This window comes from Aquarana catesbeiana, linkage group LG04 (genome assembly GCF_042186555.1).
Source record: "Aquarana catesbeiana isolate 2022-GZ linkage group LG04, ASM4218655v1, whole genome shotgun sequence".
Taxonomy (NCBI): Eukaryota; Metazoa; Chordata; class Amphibia; order Anura; family Ranidae; genus Aquarana; species Aquarana catesbeiana.
Genome location: NC_133327.1, coordinates 409875509 through 409889791, shown reverse-complemented (window position 1 = coordinate 409889791; position 14283 = coordinate 409875509). Strand labels below are relative to the sequence as shown.

Genomic DNA, 14283 nt, shown 5'->3' with positions numbered 1-14283 from the left:
GCATGTACCTATTTTCCCCGCTTACCAGAAGTATCTGCGTTTCGAAGTAGAAAAACGTCATTTTCAGTTTGTAGCCTTGCCTTTCGGTCTAGCTACTGCACCTCGGGTGTTTACAAAACTTCTGGCCCTTCCTCGGGCCAGATTAAGCACTCAAGGTATAACAATAATAGCATACCTGGACAACCTGCTCTTGTTAAACCGGTCAGTAGTCCGCTTGGACCAAAGCATGGTCACCACAGTCAACTACCTGGAATACCTAGGTTGGGTCATCAACCTAGAGAAATCTTCTTTAAAGCCAGTAAGGAGATTAGAGTACTTGGGTCTGGACATAGATACAGCCCAGAAGAAGGTGTTTTTACCCCAGGCAAAGATCAGCGCCATAAAGGAGCTGGTCCAAGGGGTCAGGGCAAAGAAGGGTCCTTCCATTCGCCTTTGTATGAGGTTGTTGGGGAAGATGGTGGCTTCATTCGAAGCAGGTCTCTATGCTCCGTTTCATTTGAGACTGCTGCAAAACCGTATCCTATCGGCCTGGAACAAGAAGATTCATGCACTAGATTTTCCAATGCGCCAGACCCTCAGTTGGCGGAGGATATCCGAAAATCTGCAGAAGGGGAAATCCTTCTTACCAGTTACCTGGAAGGTGGTAACAACAGATGCTAGCCTTTCAGGTTGGGGAGCAGTCCTGGAAAAAGCGTCTGTCCAAGGGAAATGGTCCAGAACCGAAAGGACCTTGCCCATCAACATTCCAGAGATTCGAGAAGTGCGTTTAGCCCTAAAGGCCTGGACATTCAGGTTGCAGAATTCTCCTGTCAGAAGTCAATCCAACAATGCCACAGCAGTGGCTTATATCAATCGCCAAGGGAGCAACAGAAGTCAGGCAGCCCAGGGAGAGTAAACCATATCCTAACCTGGGCAGAAAAACATGTGCCGGGCATTTTGGCAATCTTCATTCCAGGGGTAGAGGACTGGCAGGCAGACTACTTAAGTCGCCAGCAGTTGTTCCCGGGGGAATGGTCCCTTCACCCCGACATCTTCCTGGCTATATGCCAAAGATGGGGGATCCCGGATGTAGATCTGTTTGCGTCCAGGTTCAACAACTAAGTTGACAACTTTGTGTCAAGAACAAGTAATCCACTCGCATGCGGAACAGTTGCGTTGGTGACCCCGTGGGATCAGTTCTCACTGATTTATGTATTTCCTCCTATTCTGTTGCTACCTCGACTTCTTCGCAGGATCAAGCGGGAAAGGAAATCGGTAGTTCTTGTGGTCCCAGCATGGCCCAGAAGATCTTGGTATGCAGAAACAGTAAAGATGGTGGTAGGGGCCCCATGGCCCCTACCACCACATCCAGACCTGCTATCGCAGGGACCAGTGTTCCATCCTACTTTACAAGCGCGAAATTTAATGGTTTGGCTATTGAAACCCATATTCGAAAGAATCGTGGGCTTTCAGGCTCAGTGACACCTACCTTGATTAATACAAGGAAGCCAGCCAGAGTCTGGAAGGCATATGTTTCTTGGTGTGAATCCAGGGGTGGGCATCCTAGGAAGTATGTCATAGGTAGAATTCTTGCCTTTCTGCAAATGGGACTGGAGATTAAACTGGCCTTGAGTACTATGAAGGGCCAGGTCTCAGCCTTATCAGTATTCTTTCAACGTCCGCTTGCTTCGCATTCTTTGGTCCAAAGCTTTATACAGGGGGTAATGCGGTTTAATCCACAAGTTAGAGCACCCCTTTGGGAAGTTAGCTGTCGGCATTACAGAAACAGCCTTTTGAGCCGATACAACATATTCCTTTGGTCCTTTTGACAAGGAAGCTAGTTTTTCTGGTAGCCATTTCTTCTGCAAGAAGGCTATCAGAGTTGGCGGCTCTTTCTTGTAAAGAGCCATATTTAATTGTTAACAAGAATAGAGTAGTATTGCGTCTTCATCCTAGTTTTCTGCCAAAGGTGGTTTCAGGTTTTCACCTAAACCAGGATATTGTTTTACCTTCATTTTTTTCAGAACCCTGTTCTAAGGAAGAAAGGTAAATACACTCTTTGGATAAAGTGAAAGCAGTCAAGATCTATTTGAAGGAGACTGCTCAGATTCTGAAAACAGATGTTTTGTTCGTGTTGTCTAAAAGGAAAGGTAAGGACGGACAACATCGAAATCCACTATTGCCAAATGGATTCGGCAGGTAATTTATTCAAGCTTATGGTTTGAAGAGGAAGGTTCCACCTTTTCAGGTCAAAGCGCAATCTAGTGCTTCGTGGGCAGTGCATCACCAAGCCTCCATGGCTCAAATCCGCAAGGCTGCAACTTGGTCTTCAGTCCATACATTTACCAAATTCTATGAGGTGGATGTAAAAAATCATGAGGATATCGCCTTTGGGCGCAATGTGCTGCAGGAAGCAGTATAGGTCCTCAGGTCTGATGGCTCCCCACTTTTGTTTGTGTCTCCCTCCCCTCAGATAGCATTTCTCTGGGACATCCCATATAGTAACTACTATGGATCTGTTTCCCGTGATGTACAATAAAGAAAATTGTTTTTTTCTAACCGCTTACCTGTAAAATCCTTTTCTTGGAGTACATCACGGGACACAGAGGTCCCCCCCCCCTTTCTGGGTACACGTGTATTGCTTTGCTACAAAACTGAGGTAATCCTGGTAAGGGGAGGGGTTATATGGGGAATTAAACTTCCTGTTTAGGGTGTGCCAGTGTCCATCACCTGAAGGTGCCATATAACCCATACAGTTATTACTGTGTCCCATGATGTACTCTAAAAAAAGGATTTTACAGGTAAGCTGTTATAAAAATCCTATTTTTTTGTGTTATCAATCATATTCTCTGAAAAATGGCCAAGAAATCATAAATTCTGCCAGGGTATGAAAACTTATGAGCAAAACTGTGTGTGTGTGTATATGTGTGTGTATGTATATGTGTGTGTGTATATATATATATATATATATATATATATATATATATATATATATATACATAAAGTGGCCAGTGAGTGTATATACAGTGGGGAAGTATTCAGACCCCCTTAAATTTTTCACTGTGTTATATTACAGCCGTTTGCTAAGATCATTTAAGTTCTTTTTTTTTTTTTCCTCATTAATGTACACACAGCACCCCATATTGACAGAAAAACACAGAATTGTTGACATTTTTGCAGATTTATTAAAAAAGAAAAACTGAAATATACAAACTGTTGTAATTCCTACACCGTTCACCTGATTTGGATGTAAATACCCTCAAATTAAAGCTGAAAGTCTGCAGTTAAAGTACATCTTGTTTGTTTCATTTCAAATCCATTGTGGTGGTGTATAGAGCCAAAAAGATTAGAATTGTGTTGATGTCCCAATATTTATGGACCTGACTGTATATTTAACTCAGGTCCTGTCCATTTCTTCTGATCATCCTTGAGATGGTTCTGCACCTTCATTTGAGTCCAGCTGTGTTTGATTATACTGATTGGACTTGATTAGGAAAGACACACACCTATTTATATAAGACCTTACAGTTCACAGTGCATGTCAGAGCAAATGAGAATCATGAGGTCAAAGGAACTGACTGAAGAGCTCAGAGACAGAATTGTGGCAAGGCACAGATCTGGCCAAGGTTACAAAAAAATTTCTGCTGCACTTAAGGTTCCTAAGAGCACAGTGGCCTCCATAATCCTTAAATGGAAGACGTTTGGGACGACCAGAACCCTTCCTAGAGCTGGCCAAACTGAGCTGTTAGGGGAGAAGAGCCTTTGTGAGAGAGGTAAAGAAGAACCCAAAGATCACTGTGGCTGAGCTCCAGAGATGCAGTCAGGAGATGGGAGAAAGTTGTAGAAAGTCAACCATCACTGCAGCCCTCCACCAGTCATGGCTTTATGACAGAGTGGTCAGACGGAAGCCTCTCCTCAGTGCAAGACACATGAAAGCCTGCATGGAGTTTGCTAAAAAAACACCTGAAGGACTCCAAGATGGTGAGAAATAAGATTCTCTGGTCTGATGAGACCAAGATGGAACTTTTTGGCCTTAATTCTAAGCGGTATGTGTGGAGAAAACCAGGCACTGCTCATCACCTGTCCAATACAGTCCCAACAGTGAAAGCATGGTGGTGGCAGCATCATGCTGTGGGGGTGTTTTTCAGCTGCAGGGACAGGACAACTGGTTGCAATCGAGGGAAAGATTAATGCGGCCAAGTACAGGGATATCCTGGACGAAAACCTTCTCCAGAGTGTTCAGGACCTCAGACTGGGCCGAAGGTTTACCTTCCAACAAGACAGTGACCTTAAGCACACAGCTAAAATAACGAAGGGGTGGCTCTTCAACTCCGTGACTGTTCTTGAATGGCCCAGCCAGAGCCCTGACTTAAACCCAATTGAGCATCTCTGGAGAGACCTAAAAATGGCTGTCCACCAATGTTTACCATCCAACCTGACAGAACTGGAGAGGATCTGCAAGGAGGAATGGCAGAGGATCCCCAAATCCAGGTGTGAAAAACTTGTTGCATCTATCCCAAAAAGACTCATGGCTGTATTAGATCAAAAGGGTGCTTCTACTAAATACTGAGCAAAGGGTCTGAGTACTTAGGACCATGTGATATTTCAGTTTTTCTTCTTTAATCTGCAAAAATGACTAGATTCGAAAGGAGGCAGTCTCTCTTTGGCTGGCTGATAATTTTTCACCCATCTCAGTTGATTTTGAATTTATTTAAATTTAAAGTGGATTTAAACCCGATTCATGAAATTTGAGCTGGGCACATATATTTGCAGTGTTTTCTTATCTCTCTTCAAAGCCCTGAGTCCCATGGCTTTCTCCTGCTCCATTCTTCTGTTATCAACATGATAACTTCTGACAAGTTCTCTGTCAACTGTGATAAAACCAGCCTGAATTTTGTGTCAGGGTGGGTAGATGAGCAGAGAGCTGGTCTATTCACAGCACAGCTCTGCAAGTCTCTGCAGGGGGTGGGGGGGTGGTGCCTTTCCTCCAATCAGCTGTTTCAGTGTATATGGCAAGAATCCACACCCACAGTTGAATCAGGAAGACAAAATGCTAACCCGACATGAACTTTTTAAACAGTATATAAATCTGAAGACAGCAGATATACATTTAAAACTTGTGTAGAAGGATTTGTTTCATCTGTGTATCATCTGAGGCTGTTCACTTCACTGGGTATATATGAGAGTTTACATCCACTTTGAGCCCTCATTCACATTGGAGCGATTTGTAATGCGATTTGACAGATTAAATTGCATGACAAGTCGTAGCCTATTGCCGACAATGGCACCGTTCCAATCAGTCCGACGCCGACTTTGCGGCACCACACCAATTTTGCAAAAGTAGTTCCTGCACTACTTTTGCCGATTTTCGCGTGCGACTTCAATAGACATCTGTGCATGAAGCTGCACAAATGTCTTTCAAGTAGCACCTAGAATTGTGCTGACCTGCTACTTTGGAATTGCGCTACTTCAAGTGAAGTAGCAAGATTTCAAAGTAGCATCAATGTGAACCAGGGCTAAAGGACTTTTGTCCTTGTAGAGTACCCAGGGCTCGAATGTCGGCAGATTCAGTGGGAATCAGCTGAAATATGAGCTGTCTATGCCCAGATATAGGAAATCCTACACCCCAGACATACTGCTTAGTTGAAAATGCTAGACAATTCAACAGAAATGTTGACAATAAATAACACCAGTTTGCTCTTTTAAGTGTTTATAGTTTGCATGTCTGCTGCTATGGAGAGATGCTGAAACTCAAAGTAATTCACCTGTTCCAATTTATGACATTTTATCACAGTTGTTTACTTTAATAACCGACAATTAGTGTCAACCCTAATGGCACTCCAGCTGCTCACAACTTCCTGTTTTGTAATGTGATTTTAAGCATAATTAGTTGCTGTCCACAAGTAATCGGATGCATTGGCAAAGCAATTCTGTGTTATTTCCTGTACTAACTAGATTATATAGTTGTGGTCTATACTAGGCAGAAGTAAAAATTGCAAATGAGGGATAATTTTAAATTTAGCACTTACCAGCTGTGATTCTTTTGCAGGCTCTCCTCACCAGAGCAGCCACCAAAGGCCAAATTCTTGACTCTGGGATCTAAGTTTCGTTATAGTGGCCGCACACAAGCTCAGACAAGAGATGCAAGTATGAGAATAGACAGACCTGCACCATATTTTGAGCGTACGTCCAGCAAACGTGTCTCAAGGAGTCTTGATGGAGGTAACAGAATTGGAATTTCCATAGAGTACATAATGCCTAAAGGTGGCAACAAAGGATAAGTTGATCATGACGGGACTGATTGCGGAATAGAGGAGAGAGGAGGCAGAGTGAGAGCTTATGGGCAGAGAGGTAGGTAGGTGATTGTAAGTGAGGGGACTAAATAAGAACTGAAGTTGATTATGGACAAAGGGATACGGGGAATCAGAGTTGGAACTAATTAAGACTGGGAGAGAAAAGTAGCAGCTGATTGTGGACTATTGCGAGGAGACCTAGTGGGAGGTGATCTTGGATGGTTCAGGAAGAGTGAGGGCTGATCATGGCAGAGAAGAGTAGGATGGGCGTGATGAGCAATTTTGGATTGAGATGGCAAAGCGACAGCTGACTTTGCAGTGTGGTGGGATTTTAAAAAACAATCAGGATCATTATTTTCCCAGTTGGGGTTTAATCAAAATTACAGTTTTTATTAACCAGATCACCGTTTATACCCACTCTTACGTTCAGGTGTGACCAGCCAAAAAAGCTCCTAACCTATGTTGCAGCCTTCACTATATCAGGGTCTTTGCAGCCATCCCTTGCATTGCCAAAACAAGGACTATGGACAATCAAAACAAAAAACAGACCATGGAAGCGCATGCCTTTTTCTTTATTAAAGATAAAATGATACACAATGCACTCGCATGCTCCCGGAATGACACCAAGTGCATCACACAACTGTGAGACTCCACTTTCAGAACCCCTGTATGGATGCTACTAGATTGAATCCACTTGGCTAAAGGCTCCTCTCCCTGAATCTATATGTTAGGAAAGAAAGAGAAGAGCGGGGAGCCGGCCTTAATAGCAGCTTGTGTATGACAACTGGCAATCATTCAGTAAAGCAGGGTGTACCTGAAGGAGGCTGTGCAGGTTGCCATCGATTTGAGGTCACAGGCCATATCAGATGGCTTCAAGGGCCAGGGGTTGAGCATGCCTGGTGTAACACGTTTGGTAATGTATTTCCTTGATTAATACCATTTGAAGAACTAGTGCAACTTTGTTGAATCCTAAGGCTTAATGTACACGGGACGTTTGCAGCGTTTACATGCCACGTTTTCAAATAGTCAAAAATGTATCTCCATTAAAACGCCTGTAAACGAAACACGGCTAAATGCGTCTTACAAGCTGTTGCAGGCATTTGGCATTTCAAATGCCTCTGAACATCCGTCCTGAGCGCATTTTTTTGCATTCCAAAAAATGCATCTAAACTCGACTGCCTAGAAACAACTATAAATGACCCTGTGTCCATGTACTTATAAGACAGTGATGGCGAACCTTTTTGAGCCCGAGTGCCCAAACAGCGACACAAAACTAACTTATTTATTGCAAAGTGCCAACATGGAATTAAACCTACTAGCGGCTCTGTACAGAGGATGGGACTGATCATCCCTCTGAATGAGCCCTAAGAGACCAAAAATGTACGATTCTGCCCAGAAAAAACCTTTTCTGCTTTTTCAAAGGAGTGCATTACGTCAGAATACAGGGATCAGAGATGCGTTGTGCTCAGAATACAGGGATCAGAGATGCGTTGTGCTCAGAATACAGGGATCAGAGATGCGTTGTGCTCAGAATACATGGATCGGGGGGTGATGTGAAGGCCAATAGAGGACACTGCTATGGGGATGGCCCTTCCTAAAGCAGTGTCCTCTGGCCCCTTCACATACCCACCACATACACATCAGTGTCCTCTGCGCCCCCTCCCTTTCCCCCATAGCACTGTCCTACCTGTGTATTTGCAGACAGAGTCCTCCACATTGTCATGCTTTAGCGCCCTCCGCCCGAGCCCCTGCACAGGAAGCTGCTCTCCTATTGGCCTCAAAGTCCAGGAAGGGAGGAGTCATTCTTCTCTTCCTCTGTATCGTGGCTCTTCTTACAGAGGCAGACACTCCGTGTCCTTCCCACTGGGCTGCCCTCAGTGCATGCAGGGAGGGTTTTGCTTACATCTGCCGCCCCGCTGCCTGATCGATCGCACTGATGATAGGAAGTGAGCCGACTCCTCCGCACCTGCACCGCCAGTGCAAGAGGCTACCTTGCTGGGGGATTCCCTCCCCTATCCTGACGGGGCGTTGAGTGCCCACAGAGAGGGCTTGGCGTGCCAGCTGTGGCACGTGTGCCATAGGTTCGCCATCACTGTTATAAGATAACATAGAGGAGAGTTCAGGGGCAGCTGAAAAAAATGTCCAACTGCTCCTAAACGTCCGTTTACCAGCAGCAGTGTACATGAAGCCTAAAGCATTCCTCGGTTCCTGTCACTTTTAACAACCTTTTTGGTATGGAGGCTTACTGAAGCCCGCAAACCGCTTTAGGGACTTGGGTCCCTAAATAAAATAAACTGGATAAAAGTAGATGAGAGCAGAAATTCATAACTGTCATTTGCGTAAACTTTTTAGAGGTCATCTGTACATTTTCATGTACAAAATATTTGAGGTTGTATATATTTACAGCATCAGGGTAAGTTTTTTTTTTTTTTTTTTTTTTGTGTATTATGTATTGACCATAGAAATAATGTACCATGAGACTTGAACTAGTATAAATGGTAGGAGTCTTCAAAAAAAAAAAAAAAGAAAAAAAAAAAAGTAATTTGGATAACCAAGATATAATTTAAACTGAATTGTCTAATACTATCTAAAACCAGCTGAATATGTTTCTTCATCTATGATACCTATCAAACATAAACCCTTTTTTTGTGAAAATGTAGACCAGATTGCGTGAATTAAATACATGCCCTAAAATTCATAAATTATAAGATACATTGGAACCCCCCCCCCCCAAAAAAAAAAAAACAAAAAACAAAAAACAAAAAAACAAACATGTTTGGTATTTGGGGCAGAAAACAAAAACTGTATAATGTAGATGGCAAAAAATGTTGTGCTATGGTGCCACCTACAGGCAAAATGCTATCATTGTTCCACTGTGCGAAATGCTGCTTACAGGAAAAAACTGTGCAAATTATACATTCTAAAAATAACTATTATTTTTACAAACGTTGAACGTATACAGGTATTTGTACAAAGCTATTTGTATTTGACTTTTGTTTTGGAATTTACTTTGCATTTCGGTATATCATGTATACACAAAAGTAGTAAAGACTGTTCCATAACCTCTGTTTGTGATCATGTACAAAAACACTATGACAATTATTTTAGAGAAATGGATGAAAGCGTTACACATTTGTTGCAAAATGCAGTGGGAAGGTCTATAAATCGTAAAAACATTTTTGGAGTGAAAGCACATAAAATAAATCAATCTTGAATTTAAAATCCTTCCCGTATGTGCATATCTGTGAAAAATATAAGTCATGAAGTCTCTGCTTTTTAAAACCCACATTCTTTACTCCTCCAAATGACACAAAACTTTTCATCGCCCCCACTAGGTGTAACCCCAGTGGGACAGAACTCAGCGAATGTAAATGACCAGTTTAACCAATAAGGTGGTTTAAAAGGGGAAATCACAGTGAAGTATCTTTTATTTAATTAAAAGAAGGCGAATACTTACAAAACAGAAATGCTTTCCCAGCACTGAGGGCTAAATCCCTCAAACAAATATAGGCAGAGCATACAGACTGCCCCAGAGCTGCCTCCTGTCACCTACATCCACCTCCTCTGCATGTAATGATGCCCTTTGAGCAATGTTTTTGTACTGGTTTTCAGTGGCTTAGCATTAGAATAGTCATAAATGTTCAACAGACACTTGCAAATCTGCCACTAAACCCAGACAATAACAAACTCACGACTACTTTCCAAGTTAACTCCCTTGGCAAAAATTTCCTTGGTGGGTCCATCCCGTAAAGGATTAATGTCCAACATTTATAAAGTATTCAACACCACTCCCTATCAAAATTTGTATAAACATCCAAAAATGAGAGAAGACTTTGAGGGGGGGGAAGCTACCTGTGGAAACCTGGGTAAGCTAGTCACAAGCCGGTAAAAGCTTCATTTGCACCCTTGATAAGGAAAATCATTATAAAATACTTTTCCAAACACTGGAACACCTCCATGTTATTTAACAGCCAGTGACAGGTGTGGATGTTGCACAAAGAAATTGGGGTCTATAAACTGGCAATGTCTTCTTCTCGAACCTTACTCGGAATCTGTTAATTTCCATGCTGATGGAATATTTGATAGTTGGATTCCCTTTTCTCCCAAGTCCAAGGCCAAAAGACTTCTATCACATATACTCGCTACAGCTATATGCCTAATAGCCCTTTAAATTTTAGGCCATCCCTCATAGAACTCTACACCAGAATTAGATACCTTAAACTAATGAGGAACCTTGCAACACACTGCCATGACACCCTTGAACAGTTCAGTAAAGTCTGGAAGCTGTGGCACCTCATGGAAACTCAGCATAATGTGAGTCCCTACACTTAATCTTTCACTAACCAGAGGCTTATTCTGTGTTCCTGGTACACTGACCTAATTAGAATTGAACCCTTTTCATTGTTTTTTTTCTGCTTCTGTTTCTCCTTATCCTATTATCTGATTCTTTCTATACTTTTCCTCAAACCAAGGGATGACCTCACAGTAAATATAAAATATGGATATCCAACTAATATTATAAGGCTGGCCATACACAGAACAAATTTCTTTCCCACAATCAGGGGTTGCAGGAAAGAAATTTGCTCGAGTCCCCCATCAATAAAGATGGTGTTTATGCGGGAATCCCTCCTGCCAGGCCATTGCCTTCTCCCAGCAGGGAAGGGTAGGAGGAGACGTCCCCGCCGGGAGAAGACAGTGATTATCGCTGGCGTCTATAGTAGCCTCTTGCGATAGCGAATCCGGCAGACTGGTTGTACCCAAGTTGATCGATCAACTTAGTGCAGTCAGCCTGCCCTTTATTGGTTCGCATCTCAGCCCATGTATGGCTGGCCTAAGATTGCTGGCCATGAACCTGTGGTTATCGGCAACCTAAATAATCCTGAGCAAGGTGTATTGACGAAACTTGCGCTGTACTGCGGTTTTCAGCTATAGATTGTTATCTAGAAATGACTACATTTCTGAATAAGTACAGCAAAACCTTGGATTGAAAGTAACTTGGTCTGAGAGTGTTTTGCAAGACAAGCACATTTTTATTTTTTTTATAAACGAGCAATGTCTTGATATACAAGTAGTGTCATCACAGCTGAGTATAAATGAGAAGATTGGTGCCTCTAAGTGAAGCAATATGGTTACATTTAATGAAGGTACAACATTTAGCAACTCACATGGTTGATGATTATAAGAGGCATATTGAAGTATGCAGGCATCCGGGGTAAAGCTGTCCACATAGACCATCCTCCGCACTGCCATCCCTTCCACGCTGCGCTCCACGAGAGCTTCAAGCCTCGCTTTTATATCGATTTACTGCAGGGTAGTCTTCCCGGTCACAATTGTAGACTGACAGCCGCGAGAGCCGGCGGTGAGGGGTCTATATGGACAGCTTTACCCCAGATGCCTGATACTTAGATATGCCTCTTTTAATCATCAACCATGTGAGTTGCTAAATGTTGTACCTTCATTAAATTTAACCATATTGCTACACTTAGAGGTGCCTCTCTTCTCTTTTATACTCTGTAGCTCCCGCTGGATTTTGCTTCTAATCCCCATGTGGAGGCTGCCATTTGTGGATGGACATTTTATCACACTGCTATAATCTTTTTATATGGGCTGTAAACTGAAAGACCCATGAATAAATGGCTGTGGAACGAATCATCTGAGTTTCCATTATTTCTTATGGGGAAATTCGCTTTGCTATACGAGTGCTTTGGATTACAAGCATGTTTCCGGAACAAATTATGCTCCCAATCCAAGGTTTTACCGTACTGTTCTTTCCAGAATTGTTCATGCCAGAATTAGAACACACCTTCTAGTTATTGCATCTGCCTTTATCTCTACTCATTATAGATTATTTCTCTCTTGTTTGGGAATACAGCTCCTAAAAAAAAGGACCCTAAGTCCATAGTTAATCCAGAAAAAGGACAAAAAAAAGCCTTTAGCACTTGTCTCCACTGGCTGCACATATTGAATGCTTTCAAATGCTTTGAAAACGCACCTCACAATTTCAAACCCTTTGCATATAGTTAATGTATGACCACACTAAGGTCGGGAAATTTGAAGATTGCAGCACTTAAACCAATCACTTTTTGCTTTTTTTTTTTTTTTTTTTTTGACAAGCTGCAAACCTCTGCAACATTTCTGCTTCTATTTGTACTGTACTCATTAATAGCATTATGCTCTATTCCTCCAATGGACAATGATGGGGTACCATTCCTCCAACTGACACCATCAATGGGGCTTTATTCCTCCAACTAACACCAATGATGAGATGCAATTCCTCCCACTGACACCATCAATGGGGCTTTGTTCTTTCAGCTGACACCAATGATGGGGTACCATTCCTTTCACTGACACCAATGATGGAGCACCATTCCTCCTACTGATGCCATCAATGGGGCTTTATTCTTCCAACTGACAGCAATGATGGGGTACTATTTCTCCAACTGGCGCCAATAATGGGGCACTATTCTTTCCTTTAAAATCAATGATAGGATATCATTTACTGACACTGACGCTGGGGATGTTTCTACTCCCACTGGCCACAGTCCGGACTCCTTAAGCTCGAAGGACAGTAAACTGGCCCTTCGTTTAGAAAGTTTGGAGACCCCTGCTTTATGCTTTTACTAATTAATCGCTCTGAACAGAATATTCACCCATTATATAGTCTGGTTTAGTCTAGGCTTAGACAGCTTGAATTTCGGCCATTCAGCCTGTGCATCTACTCTAACAACATTGATGGTGCAACCTCCATTGTATTCCAGCTGCCACGGTGTCTGTGGCTGCTGGTGCTGCTAAACAGTGATTATATCTGACAGGATGAAATTCAAGCTGTCTTGGGGGTCTTTAGTAGTGGTCATTGCATAATGGAAAAGAGTAAGCACACACAAGTTACAGGCTGCTTTTTCGATTACTTTTTCAGTCTTACAACCTGTTTTTTTTTTTTTTTTCTTTTTAATTTTATTTTAAGCTCCGATAGGAAGTATCACAGACCAGAGTCTGCTGAAAGACGTCCCTGATGCTACAGTAGTCAGTGCTATTGATGGTGTTGTCTCAGGACAAGAGGGTGTGACGCTTGAACCTCATGATGGAAAAGAACATATTGGCACTGGATTTGCACTCACCAATGATACCAAGGTAAGGTTACCGAAGACTTGTTTGCTGCAATATGTATTGCTCATGAAGCTGTAAGTTTAATTCCTTGGCTTCGAGCGCATGCAAATATGCAGCCAATCGACAGCCAGGCCCTGGCGCAGAGCGGCCCCCATATTTGCGTGCAATAGTGCCAGTAGAGCTGTACCGAGTTACCAGCAGCTAACTTAAAGCTCCCGTTCATAGCGTGCGATCGGGAGCTTTTCGATCATGTGACAGCCAATCATGGCGTATGCCCTCTCTGCATACTAAACCCCTTAAAGGGCCTGCGGGCACCGGTTGTTTAAGTGTTTAAATTGCTAATATACTCAAAAGTTATTATTATATGATGGATATACACTTATTTGGATGTTCCTCTCACTTATTATATTCCTGAATAATTCCAGTTCTGGGTAGTTCATCTAGGAGTTTGGAGCTGGTGACCCTTACTAATCACTACAGCCATTACAAAAGCAAGCAGAGTCTTTCTTTCCCATCTGCACTCGAGATTTGAGATTTTACCATTTACCGCAAAATATTAGATGTTGGTAGGTGCTAAAACCTACTGGTATTTGCCCAAAACTGAAATATTGTTTTTAGAAAAGGTGAACCTTTAAAAGCCAAAAAACATCATACTTTGGTACGTTATATGGAATTTAGTAAAATGAAAAAAAAAAGTTTAAATGAGAAACAATAGGCTTTGTCCCCTGTGTATTAAAAATTAAATGACTGCTACAGAGAGTTCTAGCTGTTAAATTGCATATGCATGTCATCAGAGCAGAACCTTTCTACCACCTTACATCACTTGAGGCAAGTCACTTCACATATACTCAGTGAAGCGAGTTGCCTCAAGTGATGCACAGAGATTAAACAAATCCTCCTACAT

At 42.4% G+C, this 14283-nt stretch overlaps 1 protein-coding gene across 19 annotated transcripts in view; it reads left to right on the top strand.

Annotated features, from left to right (window-relative positions):
- Positions 1 to 14283, top strand: part of EPB41L2 (erythrocyte membrane protein band 4.1 like 2) — a 365575-nt gene that overhangs the window by 284869 nt on the left and 66423 nt on the right. For all 19 annotated transcript variants that reach the window (XM_073627268.1, XM_073627272.1, XM_073627278.1 and 16 more), the window contains 2 exons: positions 6029 to 6201; positions 13237 to 13403. In XM_073627268.1, coding sequence (XP_073483369.1) covers positions 6029 to 6201; positions 13237 to 13403 — 340 coding nt within the window. The remainder of the gene's footprint in view (positions 1 to 6028; positions 6202 to 13236; positions 13404 to 14283) is intronic.